Consider the following 20,154-nt stretch of genomic DNA (forward strand, 5'->3'; position numbering starts at 1 on the left):
AAGACCTTGAGCCTGGGAGAGGGACCGTGATTTTCCATTGAACAGCTGCCATCAGCCCTTTGCAATACTGTCTTTCATTGGCTACCAACCACGCGCTCTTAGGGATGCCATGTCTATTAACAGTCACCCCAGTTTCCTTCGGGTCAGGGTCCCCTGGTTTCCGCTCCAACTTTGTTTCTCTATTGCATCTTTACTTAGAAAATCATATTCCTTGGTTCTAAGAAGTCCTGTGCTCTACTGGCGTTTTCTTGAGGATCCGTGTGTGTGCGCATGCCAGCGTGCTGTTTGCAGAGCTCCCTCCTGACTCTCTCATCAGTTGGCCATGGTTGAGTTCTGCTCCAATACTCTCCTCTTTCCTCCCAGCCTGTGTAAATGAAAGCAGGACCAACCAAGTGCAGCGCCCCAGGCACCAGAAAGCAGTCCGTCGGATGTCAGTGGCCTCAAGGCAATCACGGCTCCAGCACGCACGGTCCCCTGCACCGTCGCTGTCTCTGTCATGCTGCTCTGCTGATTCCCGGCGCCAGGGTCCCTCACAAATCACTTTGATGCCAAGCTGCAGTCTCCAAAGCCACCGCTGCAGACTTGTCACACCACACGACTGCTGACACGTGAGCCCTGGGCACCGAGGAGCCTCTGTGCAGGACACACACCCCAGCCCTGCAGAGCCCTCTTCCCAGGAGCTGTGTTCTCCGCTCCATACGAAAACCAGCTGAATAGGGTCACTGGCTCATTCCACAGCTTTGTACTGAAGGGGAGGCTACCCTCGTGCCTCTCCTTTAGCAGAGCCTTCTAGGAAAGCACCCTTCCCCTGGCTTTGTCTCAGGGCACTTTCCCTTGGAGGCAGAAGGCTCAGTGACCGAGGATTTCAATTCATCTTCTCCAAATAGGGAAGAATCAAAACATTTATCTGCAAGTGGTGGTCAGCTCTCTGGGCGTGTCCTGATTCTCAGCGCACATTTCTAGCTTGCATCTAGTTCATTCAACAGGCATTGACCGAGTGTTTATATGTTGTGCGAACTGTGTGAAGTCACAGATAAGAGACAGCATGTCACATCTAAGGAGGTACATCAGTTTTAGTGATGAGGGGTTGAGAATGAATGAAATGAGAAAAAAAAAAAAAAAAAGAAGCTCTCACGGTAACCCGAGAGAGACGGCAAACCCCTGAATGCAAGTAACAGCAGAAGTACAGAAACCAGAGGACCCTTGTGGGCCTTACTGAGGGGTTAGATCCTGCAGGACTGGGTGACAAGGGGGTATCACAGGAAAATAAGGAGGAGGCGGCCAGACCTATCCACTGTTTTCTCCTGATACATCTCCAAGGGAGTGCAAAATGAGGAGCAATTTTTGGAAGGAAATTCCTGTTTTGAATTGGTTGAAGGTGACTGGGAAACATCCAAGTAGAGGACAAAGAATGTTCAGTGTGCAAGGCATCCAAGGCCGGGGGCGGAGATCTAATCTGGCCTGTTATCACCATTTAAATGGTAGTTACAGCCACAGGTGTGTACGAAGCCACCAAAGAATCCTGCAAAGCAAGGAAAGAAAGACAAGAACGGAGACCCAGGGACAGCAGGTTTAAGGAAAGATAGGCAAAAAGACACTTAAAGGAGACAGAGAAGTAAAATCTTAGGAGAGAAAAAAATAAGAGAAGCGGGGGAGAGGATTTAAAGGAGAGAATGGCCATCAATGCAAGGACACTGAACGCAGCCAGACCACACATGCGCACCACTGGGGGGCATCATTCACATGGACCATGTTGACAGCACTCCCCAGAATTGTGCAGTGCACCGTCTGCACAACCAGGCATGGAAGACCTGCCTTAGGATCAAATGCCACAGTTAGGTCAAGTGACATCAGAATTAAGTGTGTCCACTGGCTTTGGCCTCACAACAAAGGCCTTTCCTGACCGCATGGTCTCATGCTCCCCCACCACAAGCCCCCGCTCTGCCCTTCAATGCAAGGTGCATTTTACTTCTTCACAGCACATGTAACTGAGATGTTCTTATTTGCTTGTTTGTCTTGTTTCTCCTTCAACCGGTGCATAAGCCATGAGCGCAGGGACCTTGTCTGCCCTGTGGGTTATAACCCTGGTACCTGACAGCACCTGGCATGTGACAGGTTCTCCATCAATACTGGCTGAATCTGACGTGGCTTCAAGAGGGCCCCGACAGTGACCGTGCAAGCAGCCTCTTGGAAGCCTTCGTGCCACCCAGTGCAGGCAAAGCGGATCGACCTGGGGATTTTGCTTAAACCAGAAGTCAGCTCAATCCCAAGCCATTGACTCCGCCACTCTTTTCCTCCTTGCATTTCCACACTAGAAACTGCCTCAGCCTGCCCAGTCCATCCCCAGGCCCGTGGGCCCTGCACCCCCGCCCTTCAGAGCCCGAGGTCACCCCGGCGGGGACAACAGATGCCCCCTCCCCTGATGTTTTCTTTTCTACAAAAACATCCCACACACTAAGGAAACTTGGAAATTACAGAGAAGTGTGCTAAAGCCGGAGAGAACTGCTCATAATCTTGACACGGTTATCACACTGGGAATTTCCTTAGTCTCTTCTCAACGCATTTTCTTCTTGAGCTAACCTGTAAGGTTTGCTAACCTTTTCTTTCTCATTAAATTACTAACATTGACTGTCACTGGAAAGTGTTCCATAAATAATAGCTAAAATATATTTCACTGTCTGGGTAATTTACTGAGCCAGTTCTCTTTTAGATACTTTTTTTTCCCCAATTCTAACATGGCCCTGGACATTCATCTCCAAATACAAAAGTTTGTTTATATTTTTAAAATTCTCCCCAGGAGAGAGACCTCTCGTGCTATGGCTCTTGACAGAGTTCCTGATAAAACCAGGTAGAGCCAGATGAAAACCTTTAGAAGCCCTAAGTATTGAAAAACTACAACAATCCTCCCATGGGATAATTCATAACAAAAAAGACAGTACCAGGCAACTACCCAGCACCCCGTATCTTCCTGCATAGAAGCAACACAGTGTGAGAAGTGCACGATTGTTAAACACCTGTCTCTGCTGCTAAACCATCAGCCCCAGGAGCACAGGGGCCTTGACCATCTTGATCATGTCCTCGATGTATCAGGTGCTGAATAATTACAGGGCAGATGGATGAGTAATCGATACACCGATGAGAATGTGAAAGATAAAGAGAGAAAACTGTTGAATACCAACCTCCAAACACCCGCCCACCGCCCACCGCCCACCGCCCCAACCTCAGGACTCCCCACCCAGGAGCAGGACTCATACCCATGGCAGTTCCATTTATTCTTCATACAAATATTTTACAGTTTTATTTTTAAATCATTTACACATATTCATACAAAGAAAAATAAATTTCAGGATGGAACCTTGGGACCATGGCAGTTTAAAAACAATCTCTCTGATCATTAGCTACTGAAGACAAGGCAAGAGGCTCAGCGGCCACCTCAGTCGTCTCCGCGGTGAGGGCGCCCCCCCAGCAGAACCCCCACTGCTCCCGCATCTCCCTCGCATCTCCCTCCGTCTTCACCTTGTGGAGGTGATGAAGGGAGGGGTTTTCCACCTTCTCCCTTAGAAACATTCCCAACAGCACGGCAAAGGCTCAAGGTAACACTGAACCCCCTCTTTGCTAGGAATTTGGCAAGATGGCAATTTCTGAAGCAACATTCCAGAAGAGTGAGCTCAGGTCCTACCCGCAGGTCCTTCTAAGGGGAGGGGGGTGGCTGCCCTCACGACATCCTCGCCCAAGGGCTCTGTGCTCCCACCACAGGGCCCAGACCGGAGCCCTGGACCTGAGCCCGCCTGGTCCTCTCTGGACTCATTCCACAGTGAGCCGCCCTCCACCCCACACACCGACCCCTCAGCTCCTGAGGACCCTCTGCTCCCCGGGAATGAGGCCAGCATCACTGCGTGCAGCCTCGTATCCAGGGAATCCGAGCTACAGCCGGGAGAGGTCCGAGAGTGTCAGAACTACGAGCACCCCTACAAAACTCAGCTCTGCTGAGCAAATCAACATTTAAATCAAACAAGCCAGCCCCTCACACACCCCACCCAGATCCAGTCGTCACAGAGCCGCTCCACAGGACCCGCCGCACACCACTGCCCAAGCCAGCTGCATCGGTACCAACTCCCAGGAAGCGCGGGGAAAGGACAGGCGTGACGGGTGGCAGGCCCGACCAGAAACGGCAGCTGATGGCAACAGTTACCCTCTCTCTCCGGGTCCTACCCAAAAAGCAGCACCAGAAAAGGCATGATGAGCAGAGAGATCTGTAGCCGGATGCGCAGCCCTCGAATCACCAAGGGACTCAGAGACCCGCCGCGCATCCTCCTGCGATTATGCAGGACCGAGAACACCGCCCGCCCCTACATCGAGGCAGCGCCCGAGAGGCCGCACCGCTTGTGGTCATCAGCCCACCCCCTTGGTAGGCCCTTTTGGGGAGAGGGAATCACATCCAGAGCGGGGACCCCTCCTAGCAGACACTCGCAGGGCAGCCCGTCCCACTGTCACTGGGCCAGGCCGAACATGGCCAGGAGGGCGGGCAGGTCCCGGGCGTCGGCCGCCCCGTAGGCGTCGCTCTGGCCCAGCATGGACAAGGCCAGGCGCAGCGTGCTCCAGATGTTCTCCGACATGGCGCCCCCCTCGCCCCGAGGGCCCCGGCTTTTCCTCTGCATGTTCAGGGCCTCCAAGAAGTGCTCTACAGCCTCCCTGCAAGGAAGGAGAATGAGAGCCGGTGAGCAGAACATGAGTGGAGGGGTGGGGTGGCGGGGAGAGTTGGGGCTGGCCAGTCAAACAGCAGGATCAGGGACCGAGGAGCTGGGGCCCAGGCCGAGAAGGAGGCCACTGGTCCATGCGCTCACTGCTCAGCAGGCGCTCTCACCGGTGGGCCCCCAGGTTGATGCAGCTGATGCCCAGGTTGTAGCGGGACCGGATGTAGCCAGGCTGCAGTTCCAGGGCCCGACGGTACGCAGCCACTGCCTCTTCGCTCTGGTTTCCGTTGGCCAGGGTGGCCCCGAGCTTATTCCACAGCAAGTAGTCCTAGGACAAGGGTGGAGGAGGCTGAGGAACAGGAGTCAGGCCCAGGTCAAATGCCACGCGATCTCCCCCAGCTCCCCTGTGTAGCTGGTGTAAGCTACTACCCCGCTCCTGTCTCCTCAACAGCTCACTGTGTGGCCGCAACGCGACTGCCTCCAGCCCCCTGCAGACCCCTCTAAGCCCAGGTGACCCTGGGCTCCCTCCCTCCTTTCCCCAGTTCTCCACGGCAGTCAGCACATGGAGCACTGGGTCCCAACAAAGGTCCTCCAGGAGGCACAGAGTCAGGTCCCGTTTCCCTTCCTCCTCTGGGGCTCACGTTGGGACGAACGCTGAGGGCAGCTGTGAAGCAGTCCACCGCCTTGTCATACTCCCCACTCAGGTTGAAAAGGACTCCCAGGCCACACTGCACGTCGGGGTCAATGGATGAAGGGTCCAGGCGCACAGCTGCCAGGAAGAGCTCCTTCACTTCGAGAAACAGGGAGCTGGATGAGGAAGAATGAATGCAAAATAGCAAGTGGATGGGTACGTCTATATTCCTAGCCCTCCAAAATAACTCAGTTAGTCAATCATATCCCCAAGGTGCGTCAATCTACCAGCATCCCTCCTTCCTTCCAATCCCGAGTCTCCCCTTTAGACCCTGAGCCTCAGTGCATCCAAACTTCCACAGTGAAGGTCCTCCTTCTACCCAGGTTACCGTTCGCCATCCCAGGAACCCCTCACACTCACTCGGACAACAGAGATCCCAGGATGCGCTTGCTGGGGCCCAGTCCCGCCCCGCTGGCCCCTTCTGCACTGGGCGCCACCAGGTGGGCGTAGGCCGGCGTGTAGCGCAGCCAGTCCCGCAGGGTTTCACAGGCCTGTCGCTGCAGGGACTCGTTGGTGAAGCTGACAGCCAGTGCCATCAGTGCTGTCCGGTTATCAGGCTGTAGCTCCAGGCACCTGTTTGGACCGAGATGGGCAGAGCTGGCCTCTGCAGTGACATCACACCCCTCGGCACCCCGGGACGCAACCCAAGCTTCAGAATGCAGTGAGGGGGCCTCACCTGCCAACCCCTCAATTAAGAGGTAGAGGGACCCTCTACAGCTGGGTTAAGAATTAAGTTAGAGATCTGAGAAAGGGCAAATTTCAGCAGCCAACGAACCAACCCGGGTCCCACAAATAAAACCATGAGCTGGTGAAGAAATGGAGCCAGTTTCTCCAAATTCATTCCAAACCCTGGAGTTTTATCATGAGAAAACATTTCTGTTAGTGGCCAAAAAGAAGACAAGGCTCTGTCATTCTAAAGGCTGTGAGTAGAGCCCTGGGGCCACCTGGCCCCACCTTTCAGTGCACTCACTTCCGCAGCGCGCTGATGGCTAACAGCTCTTGCTCGTTCTCTGCCTGGGTGGTCCCCAGATACTGCCAGGCCTGGAGAGAAGGAGACAGATCCCATCACCCTGGTGCAGCTTTCCACCGTGCCTCCCTCTGGCTCCCCCCACTCGCCACCTCACTCTCACACCCCCGCCCCGGGCAGTGACTCGGCCTAATGCATCTGCACTGCCCTTGGGCCCCCAGAGCCGCAGGGCGCGGTCTCTGATCTGCAGTCGGCACACGAGGCGCTCGCTCACTTGCACGTGCTTCGGGTCCTGCTGCACAGCCGCCTCGAACAGCAGCGCGGCGTTGGGCAGGTCGCCCTCCTGGAGGCGCCGCAGCCCTTCCTCGAAAGGCTGCGGGTGGTCGCGCAGCGGGTTCTCCTCCTCAAAGTGGTACCCCTACAAGGAGGAGAAGCCAGGTGAGACCCCGTGGAGGAGGGAGCCACCGCGGGGCAGCAGGAATGGAGATGACAACCCAGACAGAAGTGGAGAAGAGGCCGAAGCCTCCAGAAAGGTATCTGGACAAACGCTGGCAAATTGTCCGTGTCATGAAGGAGCCCGTCTACCGGCACAGTTCAGTTGCCCCGCATCCGCTCGCGCTGCTACCCTCTGTTCACAGTGACCGGAGGGCCAGGCAAGTCTGCGAGCTCTGATCCGTGCGGAGACTAAGCTTATTTTAGGAAGCCTTTATAAGCCTGTATTTCCACATCCTTGACTTCTCCTCACTGGACAGGGCACATTTCTTCACAGGATCTGCCTATGGTAATGAGACAAGCTCTCTTTAGCTGTTCAAAAGGCTTTTCTTGTTATCTCGTAATAGTGTGATAACATATAAAGGAAATGCAATTTGGAGGCAGAGGCCCTGCCACTCAAATGCAGCTCTTACCTGGCTCAGAGTCATGTGCCCACTGACTGGACAGCGGTGTGGTCAAGCACCTCGAAAAATTTAATTTATTCCCCAATTTCATTCTTAAAAGTTATTAATATTAATCTGTATCTGATAGTAAATGAAAGCTAGATTCCAAAATTCCGAGGTCAGAAAATGCTTGGGAAAGACACATTCTCTTCTAGCTGAGGCTTTCTCATTGAGGGAAGAGTTCTGACGCTGTGTGCAAAGGACTGTCCACAGGAATCCACGCAGGCCGAGGTGTTAAGATAAAATGGGTCCCTAATAAGCGTGTGACTTGGGACAGGCAAATAAAATGCTCCTTTTTAGAAAGTAATGGTTACCAACACAAAACAATGTATCAGAATGAAAACAAGATGCAAAATACAAGGCAGGGCCCTTTCCAAATGGGGTTCAGGACAAATCAGAATGAAACTATGAAACAAAGACACGTGTGAGGCCCTTTGTCGCTACTGTTGTGAAACTGCTCAAGAACCAGAAATGCTCAAATCTTGCCAGCAAAGTTCTAAGTCATTAGATGTCATCAGGTGCAAATTATTTCTGACAAATAAAAAATCATCACAATGGAGATTTAAGAAGCGAGACATATAGGAGACGGACTTGGGATAAACGTATAGAAGGTACATTCATGTTGAGAGCATGCAGTGTTCCTGGGGCATGAAAACGCAGAAGGCAGAAATGGGCCTAGACCCAGGTCAGCAAGCGTCTTCTGTGAAGGGCAGGGATTAAGAGTTTCGTCACAACCACGTGTCTCCACTGCAGTGAGAAAGCAGCCTCAGACAATGTGTGAACAATAGCTGTGTTCCAATAAAACTTCATTTGTGGACACTAAAACTTGAGCTTCGTATTTTCACATTTCACAAATTATGAGTTTTCACTTTTTTTCAACCATTGAAACCACTCTCAGCGCATGGGCCATAAAAAAACAGGTTTACCCGTGGGCCGCAGTTTGCTGACCCCGACCCCAGACTGTTAGAAATAAATCTTTCTGCATTCACTCTCAACTACTATCCATCATCGATCCATATTCTAAGCTACCCCGTGGGAAACAGATCTTTGCCACCTGGAACACAACTTCCTAATGAAAGCGATTCCTGCCTCTCAGAGCTGCAGAGAGGATCAAACGGGAACACTGACTGAACCCTAACAGAAAGCTTAAAATACTGCTCATAGATCGGTATTATCCTCACGGACAACGCAACAGGTCAGCGCCACCCTGCTGTAAGCACAGGGTTCTCCGCTCGTCCTCTTGTCTGTGTTACCTGTCCTCTTTGACATTTTATCAATTGCTGATCAGAGAGGAATTTTTCAAAAGTAGAATATTTGCATGGACTGGAAAAAAGAGCCCTCTGGAGGAACCTTTAACAACCCACAGGAGGCAGGATAAGCTTGGGTCACTGTTGCATCCAAAAAAGTCTAATCCAAGCCAGGCATGAGGTCTGAGCCACTGTGCGGCCTGCTCAAACATCTTACAGGATCTTTCTGCAAAAAGAGGATCACTCAGAGTGTGTTATATCACAGAAGCTTCTCTTTTATGCTAACAGTATACAACACCTGCTTGAGCTAAAGGTTGTCTTGAAAACTTAAGGACTATCAATAAAAAACAGTACATTCAGAGACTCATGAATGCATCTGACAGTGTCAGATCCACATTTGAAAATAAAACAAGGACTACTGACATACAAGTCAATAACAGTACGAAGCGAGATAAAATCTGAAATGTTCACTATTAGGAATAAAGCAGAGTATATTATGTGCATTAATGCAAATGTTTCTAATTCTAATTCTGCAGTCCCCCAAGGTGTCAATGTTATCAAAATAGGGTTCAAGAATCTAAAAACGTAACTGTGTTTTTAAGTTTGGGATTAAAAAATGTATTCCACTTATCGTGTCATTAACACGGAAGTAAAAAATGCTAAGTGGAAGCGCTGCTGCGTCTCTATTTATCAGAAACACGGAACTTTTTCCCTAAACTTTGTAACTTGCCGTAAGTGGTAAGTTGATGAGGCCTATGCAAGTTATCAAATTTTTATTACAAATTAAAGTATTATCTCCAAGTAATTCCTTCAGTTCTTCCTCATCAGAATTCTATAGAAGAAACTCTTATTCTGGCAAAACTGAGGGCAGGGTCCCAAAAAGTAAGCTCTCTTCTTTTCCATCACAAGACAGCTCCCAGGCGAGCAAGCTAGGATAATAAAGCCGTATTTTCCCTAGTACTGAGACTTTCATTGGCCTTCAAATCCTAGCCTTTTGTCAGTTACCTTGAATGCTACACTCTTCTGTCTTCGCAAGAGCTACCTCCAGCACCCTGCTCTACACCTCAGGCCCTGGTTCCAGCCCCAGCCAGGTCTGAGCTGAGAAAGACACCACTACTCACCTCCCCAGTTCCTGTTTCTCAAAGCCAAACAACTCTCTCCCTCCCCCATCATGCTTCAATTCAGCAGCTCAATTATTAACCACATCCCCAAATACCTTACAACCCACAAGCAGACTTTTTCCACAGTGGTACCCCAATGTAACATACACCTCTAAAGTCAACAGAACACATTATATGCAAAATTCAACCATCTTTCACCACCAACTACTGGGAAATTTTCCTAACATTTAAGTTATTTAATGTAATTCTTTTTAAATACTCTAAATTTGGGGCAAGTGGTTAGTACCTACAGGAAGAGATTAGAACTTTAAATAAACTTGTGAGTTGAAAAAGTAAATAGGTATTAACATGGAGGGCAGAGATGGTCTACTGCCCACCACTCTCCACCAGAGGAGTTAACAGGCTTCTTAAAATGTCTTCAACCAGCCTCCGAGCAGGGCTCCTTTGCGCTCTTAAATCATCGCGTGCAAACCTCCATCCTAGGTATTATGTCACCTTTGCTGTCATTTGACAAGGGTGGTCCGTTATTATTAACCTTCACATCCCAAGAGCGAAGCACACCCTCAGTGCCCGGAGGAGGGCAGGAGCAAGGGAATGGTGCAGCCCCCCTTCCACGGAAGGGGGACTCAAGAAAATAATTGCCTAAGAGTGGGTACCCTTCAAATTCAGGATTAAAGGAGAGACAATAAAGCAAGAAATTCTGCAGTCTGAAAACCGGTTCCTACCTTATCATAGGAAGCAGACACGAGGTCATCATAGTCAGAAAGCCAGGGGTGGGCCTCAGCATCCCGTTTCGCCATCTCCTCCAACTCCGCCTGCAGCTTGTCCCAGAAATCGACATCAGACTGTAAGAAAGGGAAACCAGACAGAAGATCCGTGGTGACCACCCCACCCTGCCCCTCAGCTCCACCAACACCGATTCCCTAAGGCATTCTTGCATCTCGATGTGTTCAAGATCACACTGAAAAGCCTTTTTAAAATGCAGATTCATAATCCTAACCCCACATTCTGATTCAGCAGTCTGTGATGCCCAGAAGCTTGCATTTCTGACAGGCACCCACCCCATTCCAAGCAACTCTGACCCAGATGATCCAGGAACATTACGGAATACAATGCTCATCATCCTTGGGGTTAACACACCCACTCTCTTCAAAGGAATGTTCTCTGGGACTGTCTACACCCGCGCCACCTGCTCTCACCTCTATAGCTGACTTGGCTCGTTCAAATTCCATATCGAGGGCAGATGTGTTTACTGGTCTTGTGAACTGGTCAACCCAGGCATCTGATGTACCCTGTGACATAGAAGGATGGTCATACCACCACCACCAACGTCCTACCCACTAAACACCAACTGAATACCCACTCAGCACCACCAACCTGGGCACTTCTGAGAAGAGCATTCTCAGAGTCTCTTTCCCACCCACTCAGGATCTGGATGCTACCAAAACGAGCTGGCAATAAAATCCCTTCCCCGTCTGGGACCACTGAACTCTGAACCCATGGCCTAGAGCACCAGCCGGCTCTGAGGTGGGACTGGGAGGTGACAATGTCCTACCTGCTGCTGAATAAACTCTGCTGCCCACTGCTCTGCCTGAGCTCGGCCCGACCCTGCACCGGACTCCAGGGACACCTGGCCCTCGCCAATCTGCCGCACGAATTTCAGGAACTGGGGCACAGAGACACACACGGGCCACTTGGGAGAGGACTTCCAGGTGCGCCCTCTCAACCATGCCCAGAGGAGCCTGCGCTTACCCCTCCCCCGACCATCTCTAGCTGCAGGCAAGATGTGCTAAAGGCCCTGAAAAGAGCAGAAAGCAAAAAGAAAGGGATTTCTGGCTCTAAAGATTTGTGAAGGAACAGAAAAGAGAAAGGGTCAGTAGGCAAGGAACGAGGGAAAGAATACTGGAAGGAAGGGGCAGGGTCCTAAGTCCCTATTCTCCAGCCAGGAAGCAGTGGACCTAGGAGCTCATCTCTTTCTCTTTAAACTAAACTGGAGTAAGAGAGGCAAGACTCCTGGCTTCTAGACCAGCTCTGCTGAGCCAGGCACCAGCGGGATGCGGCTCACCTCCGAGTTAGCCAATTTGGGGTCATCCACCTTGGCCACAAAGTCACTGGCTGTGTGCTGCAGGTCCTCCTCGGGGTGATATTCGTCATACCTGGACAGAAGGACACGCATTTCACACATGAGTCTGCCACCACCTTCCCCATGCTGCGCCCCACTCCCGGCCCAGGGCAGTTACTGTTCTCATTGGGGAACAGAGAAGGTGATACTACTCCGCTCTCTGGTTGAGGACCTAAAAATTGCAACTGACGTTAAAGGACATTTGGGCAGGTGTGGCAGATGATCCAGGAACATGACAAAACACACTGCTCATCATCCTTGGGGTTAACACACCCACTCTCTCCAAAGGAATGTTCTCTGGGACTGTCTACACCCGCGCCAGCTACTTGATTTTAGCTCCTCTCCCTTTCCCAAACGTATCTTTGCAGAGAGAAGGAACAGACAGTAGCAAGCTCCAAATCAAAAAGAGAACAGGGTGCATGAGATACAGTTACAAACTTTCGGTAGGATAGTCAGGATTCTTGACTCAGTGTATTTGAGATATAAATTAATAAGGGTAATAATAACAAGTGGAAACCTTAAGTAGAAAATGAACAGATTGCAAATTGGTTTAAGGCTGTGGACAGAGGAGGTTGGGGCGGCCGGGAAAACTGTGTGATGCTCCCTCCACAAGTGCCGGACTCACCAGCGGTCGGCGGCGGCCGTTCCCTCGGGCTCTCCCAGCCACAGCTTCTCCTCCGACTGCTCCAGATACTCCTCCGCCCAGCGGGCGGGGGACACAGACAAAGGGTCTGCAAGGAGCAAAGAAGTGGGGAGATCGGTGCAGGATCAGGGAAGGGAGAACATTAACTTCCAAGTCAAAGCAGATGAAATCCTATGGAATCCCTCAGAGACCCCGGTCAAAAGAAACTACTACTGGATTTTCAACATATAACCCACGCCCAAGAGGCCCGGGGCAGTTTACTGAGTCAGGAACCGGAGACCAAATAAAGAGGCTCAGGATGGAAGTCAGGACCAAACCTTTTTATTTGACATGCAAGAGCCCTGCTAAGAAAGAGCAGGCACGGGGCCTCCACCTTCCTCGAGGTGCTGCGGAGACTGGCAAGGAGCCCGGGGGCACAGGGGCTGCTTGTTCTTAACCAGCCTGGTCTGTCTCCATCTACAGAGTTCACACCCTCCCGACACATGAGCCTCACATTTCATCTCAACATACCTGCCAAGAGAACTGAGAAGCAGGTTGCTAGGCTAGAATTAAAATACATGGGCTCACTCTTCCCACTGGATTTTTTTTTCACTTTTTAATTGAGATGTAACAACATCAAACACGAACAAACATGAAAGCACTTAAAGTGTACCAAACTTAAGCATGCGGCTTCACGAATTTCCACCTAGGAGCACACTCAAAGCACCAGCACCCAGATCACCGTACGGAGCATTTCCAGCTCCCTCCCTCCCAGACTCGCACAGGCCCCCACCCCCCCAGGGATAAATTCTGACTTCTGTCACTTTTGATTGGTTTCAAGAGCGATGTTTCTAAGTCTAATTCTAGAAACTGTCTTAGAAACTCTTGTGACAAAGGGCACTGCTGAGACATCAGAATAAACGTATCAAATGAGGGTGCTGAACCGTTCCCAACCTCCTGGACTTTGCCCTTTACTATGCTGGGCCAGGAAAAAAAAAAAAAAACAATGAGACAGATTAGTTAAAGGATTTAAAGGGGCCCTAAGGAGTGAGCGCACGTAGAGAAGGACGGGCCTGCAGTGTTCCTTCCTTCTGCTCTGCACCAGTCCTTACAAACCAGACACCAACATGGCCATCCTGTCTTTGTGCCCAGTGAGAAGATCTGTCATTGCTTTTAACACGAGAAGGCAGGTCTACCTCCTCACTATTAATGTACAACAGAGCTTTCTATTCCATTCAACTGAGACTCTGCCTGAATAATTTCAACAAACTAGAGCATCTAAGACAATAATGTCAAAATGTGAAGGGGAAAAAAAAAGGATCAAGACTCAGAGTTCACCTAATTATAAATAATAAGTGCTTTATTGCTAATATAATAAAATATACAGTTGACAATTTTTTTTTGAGCATGGACTTAATTTCAAGGACTCTCAACATTTATATCCGGATGTCCCTCACTAGCTCCTACAGGCAACATTGCTCTTTCCTTTGCCCCAGCTAGACTGTTGGCTCGAGTACGAGACCTAATAAGGAGATGCTTGATACCTTTATCCCACACTGCTGAAACATAACGAGTCCCCTCCTCAGTCTCCAGCCACTCCTTACTCTCAACTAGAGCGTCCTGCGGAAGCACACTCTGGCCGCAAGCGCTCCCCGAATCGCAGAGACCAGCGCTGCTGCGAAATACTCCCCTCAAGGGCAAGAAGCAACTAAAAAGGTACCTGACAGCAGGCAAGAGGTAGTTTAGGACAAATACCCCAGACGTGAGTCATCCGCAAACAACTGTATTTGGTACTTGGCCATATTGGCCACCAGACACGGGATTCTCTGGTGTTGGGACCCTGCTCCAGCACAGGAGCCAGAACAACTAAAAGAAAACTACTCGGCCCTCACAATAGTTTCTGAGAAATTCTTGCAGAAAATCCGATTCGCATGGACACCTGTGAGGCTGAAGCAACTAAGGCGTGCTCGGGGGAAGGGGCTGCCCCCGGCCACGGAGACCAGCAGAGTTAGAGCCAAGCGTCTGACTCAGAATGGCCACCGCACGCGGCTTCTCACCACGTGTTCATGCCATCCAGGCACACGTCTGCCCTAAGCTCGAGAGTCAAAAACTCAGAACTTCCTGCCTCTACCCCTGGAAGTTTCCATGTCTGCTGAGCCACGCGGTGGTCAAGAGTGCGCGCTCCAGGGTCAGCCCACCTGCACCCGGATCCCAGCTCCCCAGCTTAGCCACTGTGCGTCGTCAGACAAGTTAGCGACCCCTCTAAGTAACTTCCATTTCCTTATCTGAGAAGTAAAGATGGTAACAGCTACGTCACAGGGACTCTCGTGAAGCCCAAATGAGACAATGCCTGCGCAGCTGAGCACAGAGTAACGGACGGCAGCTCTCCTCCTCACTGCTGTCTGCTCACGGCAAACCGTGCAAAAGCAGAAAACATCACAGTGAGACTGCCACTCCTTTTATTCCATAGCCTGTCCCTCTGCCATCCAGAGGAGATCCACGCCAACCGTCACCTGCTACCACTGACCACTGCTCCTCCTGAGAAAGTGCTGGTTTACCCCTCATGATTGTATGAACCTCACACACCGTGTGAGCTGAAGCGGTCTGAACTTAAACCCCTTAAAGACGTGTTTTTTATCCCTAGAGCTGAGCAATCATACGACAGAGAATTATTTGGCCCAGGAGACGGGGCGGAGGTGAAATTCCATCAAGAAATATGTCAGACTGAAAAACGAGCTTCATGTGGTGATAGAATAATTCTACACCTTGACTCCAGGGGTGGTTACACAAATCTACACGTGTGATAAAACACACAAATAAGGGCATGTAAAACTGGTGACATCTAATAAGCTCTGTGGACTGTACCAATGGCAATCTCCTGACTTTGATATTGTACGTAACTAACAGTCATGCAAAATGTTACCACTGGGAAAACAGAGGGAAAGATACACAGAATCTTTCTGTACATTTCTTGCAACGTCTTCTGAAACTATAATTATTTCCAAATACAACATTAGAACAAAAAAAAAAAACTGAGCTTCAAAGTTCCTTTTAAACTAGATTCTAGAATCCCAACAACAGGGATTTTAAAATAAAGGAGATTTAAGGAACATAACCTTCTCTCACCTTGAAGTCTACTTATCCAAAAAGCAATAGGTAACCTATATTATTAATATAATATCAGCCATTAATGCTATGAAGATAATAAAAAATGAATTAGTCTGCCCTCTGTATTCATGGGGGCTCCCCATCCACAGATTCAACCAATTACCGATCAAAAATATTTGGGGGGGGGGGAATTCTAGAAAGTTCCAAAAACCAAAACTTGAATTTGTCACATGCTGGTGGCTACACAGCATGTACACTGTACTTACAACTATTCACACAGCATTTACATTGTATTAGATATCATAATTAATCCTGAGATAACTTAAAGTGCACGGGAGGGTGTGCGAAAGTTGTACGTAAATATTACGCCATTTTATACAAAGGACTTGAGAACCCGTGGATTTTGGTATCCACGGAGGTCCTGGAACCAATTCCCTGTGGATACCAAGGGCCAACTAAACTAGAAAATCAATTTCCTTTATTCAGCTCTTTCTCCCAGATCTCAGTTCATTCGTTCAATAAATTCTGAAGGTCCACTACATGCAAAGCAATATTCTACTGCAATAGGATATTTTTATGAAGGCAGACCCCACACAATTCAACACCCCTTTCCAGCTTCCCATATCCCTGCCTCTGTGAAGCAGGCACTTTTCCAAAAGCATGTACAAAACCAAAGGAGAGAGAGCTCTTCCAAAGATAATTTAACAGGTAAGACAGGTCCAACATGTTTTTCTAAAGTACTTTTTCATTACAGGTTAAGGAAATTTTTACTGGCTGCAAGTACTCAAGTGATTGTAACAAAAATCTCATTAATCTCAATGCTTATAGTAATGATGATTTTATTCTGAATTATCAAAACTGACTGATGCCCATACATTACAGCAAAAGTCTCTCTGTGATAACAGACAGCACTTAAGTCTAAGGTTTGTATGAAGAACTGAGTTTCGGTCTGGTGGAAGGTCTTTGTTACAACTCAGATTCTCCAGTTGGGACAATTTCACAGAGAAGATTCTCAATGACAGCGTAATGCTTTAAGGAGGAGCCTAGAGTCAGACAGACATGAGTTTGAGCATCAGTCTCTGTTACTGAATGATTTGGGACCAAGTATGAAACTTTCCAAATCTCAGTTTCCTTATCTATCTCATGGGGAGGAATACTTACCTTGTGTTACTCAACCAAGTTTAAGAATATAAAATGCATAAAACCAAAAACACCTATTGTTCTTACTGAAACTCCAACTTAAAGGTGGGAAAGGGAGCCATGATAAAGGAGACCAACAGCTTTTACTAAAGGTGAATTTTAGATGTTAGAGTCTAGGGTTTTTCTCTTGTGGGCGGAGGAAGCCCTACCTTTAGGAGAATAACAGTGAGAGGGGTAGCGGGGAACCAACTAGGTCCCATTAATCATTTCAGAAAAATTGAGGAACTGTGATGATGTGAGCGCCTTGAGGGGCCAAAATCTCTGCAACATTCCCCATTTGTACCTCTCATTGTTATCAATTTCTTACATTGGAAAAAGGTTAATAGGGCTTCTCTTTCAGAACAACCAGGAGAGGAAACCTGAAGAGAATGCCCTTCCCCTGTGCCTATAATCAGACAATCCCAAGGGATGCAGTGAGCATGGACACTCTCAGAGAGGGACAATTAGGCTCGGACCCTAAAGAGCATAAGCTGCAGGCCTGGCCATACAGCGTAACAGGTAAGCAAGCTCTCAGAGTCGGGCATCCTGTAAACCCGGAGTCAAATCCCAGCTCCACCACTTACAAGGCTGTGTCTCCTTGGGCAAATTACTTAACCTCTCAGACTCAGTTTTCTTATCTACAAGAAAGGAATAGGGTTTCCTAGCCTCAAGGGTTCTCAAGGGGATTAAACAGACAATGCATTTAAAGCACTAACACAAAGCCTAGAACATGGGAAGTAAACATTATTATTAACTTACTGTTATCATCAAGACCTTATCCTTTAGGCCTTTGAATGCCACAATTCCAACCCTGTTCAAGATGACTTACTGCCAGAATTCCATTTCTCTCTTCCTGGACAACACTGCCATCCATCCAATCTGTGGATCCTCTCCACCAAACTATAGTAATAAAGTTCCAGATAACAAAGAAGAAAACCTCACGTCTCATGTTCTCTCTCTCTCTCTCTTCATCTCTCTCTCTCCCCAGAATCTCTTATCCAGTTTAAATCCCTTTCTCTGTTTAATGTAAGTTTCAATCCCAATTACCACCTAAGAGAAATCAGGTTCAGTGCCCTACAGAAAAGAGTCAAGGGTCCAGAAAAGTCATAAGCAGCTGAAAGTCATAAGCACTCTTTATCCTAAAATGAATTAGGGTAAAAGTGTAGAACTTTTGACTGCACCGTAGGAACCATTTTAGATTCTCCCAGGACAAACCTCACCTGTAACCTCAGAGATGAATTCTTGGGACCAGTCAGTCTCATTATAATCCTGAGTTACATCCACAGCATCTCCAGCTGCAAGAAACTCCTGGGCCCAGTTCTCAGACAAGGCCAAGTCCGCCACACCAGGGGCTTAAGAGAGAGACAGAGAGAGAAAACTAAGAAAAATACACATCATACAATCATGCTTAAGGAACCCTGAGTGCACATGAAAACCCTCTGTTCCTTTTGTTTCCTGCTGCATCTGTTTCCCAATGCTAGTAGCATCGAAATACAGAACCCCCTTGGCCCTATCTGCACAGAAAAACGGGGATCCTCCCCCAGCACCAGACTCTGGACCCACCTCTCTGGGGTGCTTGGCGGAAGTTTGACTGTTCAATCTCCTGCATCTCTGCCAGGAGGTCATCCATCTTGAAGGTCTGAGGGGCACGGGATACAAGTGGTGCATTCTGATCCTGGAGGAATTCAGCCACCAACTGACAGAAGAGAAATAGTGGAATGAAACCACCAAGAGACAGCACCCATCAGATGAGGGACACTCATGTCAAACACAAGGAAAGGGTAACACAAAAACTGCAGATTGGAAACACTCAAAGAATACTTAAAAACAAGCAAGAGAGCTAAGCCAAATCTCAGGAAACCCAATCAGGAAAGTCAAAAAATCGAAATACGGGTGAGCCAAGTTTACAGTAAAAATACAATGGGCAAACAAAAAAGACAACAAAACAGAATGGTATATTTATTTACCTCATCTTCAGAAGCTACACCCAAAGGCTTAGAGACCTAAGACAAAAGAAAGGCAGACAATATGGTACAGGGATGAAGACCACAGACACACAACTCAGCTAAGCATGGGCTAAAATTCCAGCTCTTCCATTTATGTGACCTTGAGCAAGTCACAAAATTTCTCTGAGCCTGTTTCCTCATCTATAAAAACGGTTGCCTTCATCTATAGAAAGATGTTCAATGCTTAATACACTAAACAGTCTTAGCGGGTAACTACTATTAGTCGCAACACAATAGGGAAAGCAGTTATCCCAAAGTGTGCAGTGGGACCCTCCACCCCAGACCACCGCTTGGGCTTTCCACCTCAAGAACACTCACCGCCTCAGAGGCTGGGGCTCCTGGGGGCCAGGGGCCGGGCCTCAATCCCTCCTGCCGAAGGGCCTTGTCCTGGGTGAAGTGCCCGGCCAGCTTCATGAGCGGGTTGGCACCCCCGCATTCCGCCTCCACCAGCTCCCGCATTGCCATGGTGACCGCCGGCTCTCTGATGGGCAGAGGTTTGGACTGAGGTCCTGGAGCCAAACCCTTCCCCACCCACAACTCAGGCCGGACATGGGGAAGGCGGGCAGATGTCCGTCTCAGGTTGTTGGCCGCTGGCCACTCTCCACCCCTGTGCCTTTTGCTGTGGCCACCACCTCTGCCAAGAGTCGGGAGGCGGGTGCCCTCCTGCCGCCCCTCTCAAAGGCCACTGCTCTCCGCCTCGGCCTCTCCAGCAGCCTCCACGACTGCGGTCCCAGGAGGCGTGACGGGAGGCAGCCGCTACCCACCCTGAGAGGCCCGGACCCCGGGGGACCAGGGGGGGCAATTCCGCAACGGGGCTGTACCGGGGCATTAGCTGGGCAAGGGAGAGGGGGAACGCCGCGGGACCATAATGCCAGACCCCCACACCCCTAATCGTCCGGCAGCACAGCGGGGGGCCATTCCCGCCCCTATGCCACCTGGGCCCCTCCCCCGCTCGGCGGGTCCGGCAACCCCTCCCGTGCTCGGAGCACCCCGTCTCCCCCGCCCGGGTCGCAGCTCCAGCCGCGCCCCCGCAACCCGCGAGGACACCACAAGGGCGGGGGAAGACCAGGAAGCTGTCCTCACACCCCTCGGGGCCCGGCGCTCACCGCGGCGCGCGGAGCCGCACGACCTGCAGGGGCACCTGGCGCGGGCTAGAGGGAGACGGGAGAGGAGGGGGCGGAGAGCCAGGGGCGGGGCTCAGGCTTAAAGGGGCCGTGACCGCGCGGCCGTCGCGGCCCTGCGGAAGCTGTTTGGAGGGGCGGGGCCTTAAGTCTGCGTCGCAGCGTGATGGGAGGAGCCATGCGTCTTAAAGGGGAAGAGCGCCTTAAAGGGGAAGTCACGGAGCGTCAACTCTGGGAGCGCTGAAGAGGATCACGGACTCTAGGACTTGTTTGATGGAAAACTCAAAGACGAATGGATCTAGGAAGGGCTTTCTGATCTTCGGGGGGAATCAGAACATTCT

General features: G+C 49.9%; 1 protein-coding gene across 6 annotated transcripts; it reads right to left on the bottom strand.

Moving 5' to 3' along the window:
• Positions 1-3,283: 3,283 nt before the first annotated feature.
• Positions 3,284-19,930, bottom strand: PEX5 (peroxisomal biogenesis factor 5). 6 transcript variants are annotated; one of them, XM_015244953.3, is made up of 16 exons: positions 19,799-19,930; positions 19,011-19,173; positions 18,654-18,689; positions 18,250-18,382; positions 17,907-18,038; positions 12,403-12,508; positions 11,721-11,811; positions 11,211-11,321; positions 10,855-10,947; positions 10,381-10,500; positions 6,627-6,770; positions 6,356-6,426; positions 5,746-5,958; positions 5,336-5,501; positions 4,865-5,022; positions 3,284-4,692 (listed from the first exon to the last, which is right to left on the bottom strand). In XM_015244953.3, exons 2-16 carry the CDS (start codon positions 19,155-19,157, stop codon positions 4,491-4,493), a joined length of 1,923 nt encoding a protein of 640 aa, XP_015100439.1. In that variant the 5' UTR covers positions 19,158-19,173; positions 19,799-19,930; the 3' UTR covers positions 3,284-4,490. The 6 variants fall into 6 exon arrangements, with proteins under 6 accessions (XP_015100439.1, XP_072810329.1, XP_006210956.1 ...); XM_072954228.1 differs by lacking the exon at positions 19,799-19,930 and adding an exon at positions 19,628-19,778; XM_006210894.4 differs by lacking the exon at positions 11,211-11,321.
• Between the last annotated feature and the right edge of the window lie 224 nt (positions 19,931-20,154).

This window comes from Vicugna pacos, chromosome 34 (assembly GCF_048564905.1).
Source record: "Vicugna pacos chromosome 34, VicPac4, whole genome shotgun sequence".
NCBI lineage: Eukaryota > Metazoa > Chordata > Mammalia > Artiodactyla > Camelidae > Vicugna > Vicugna pacos.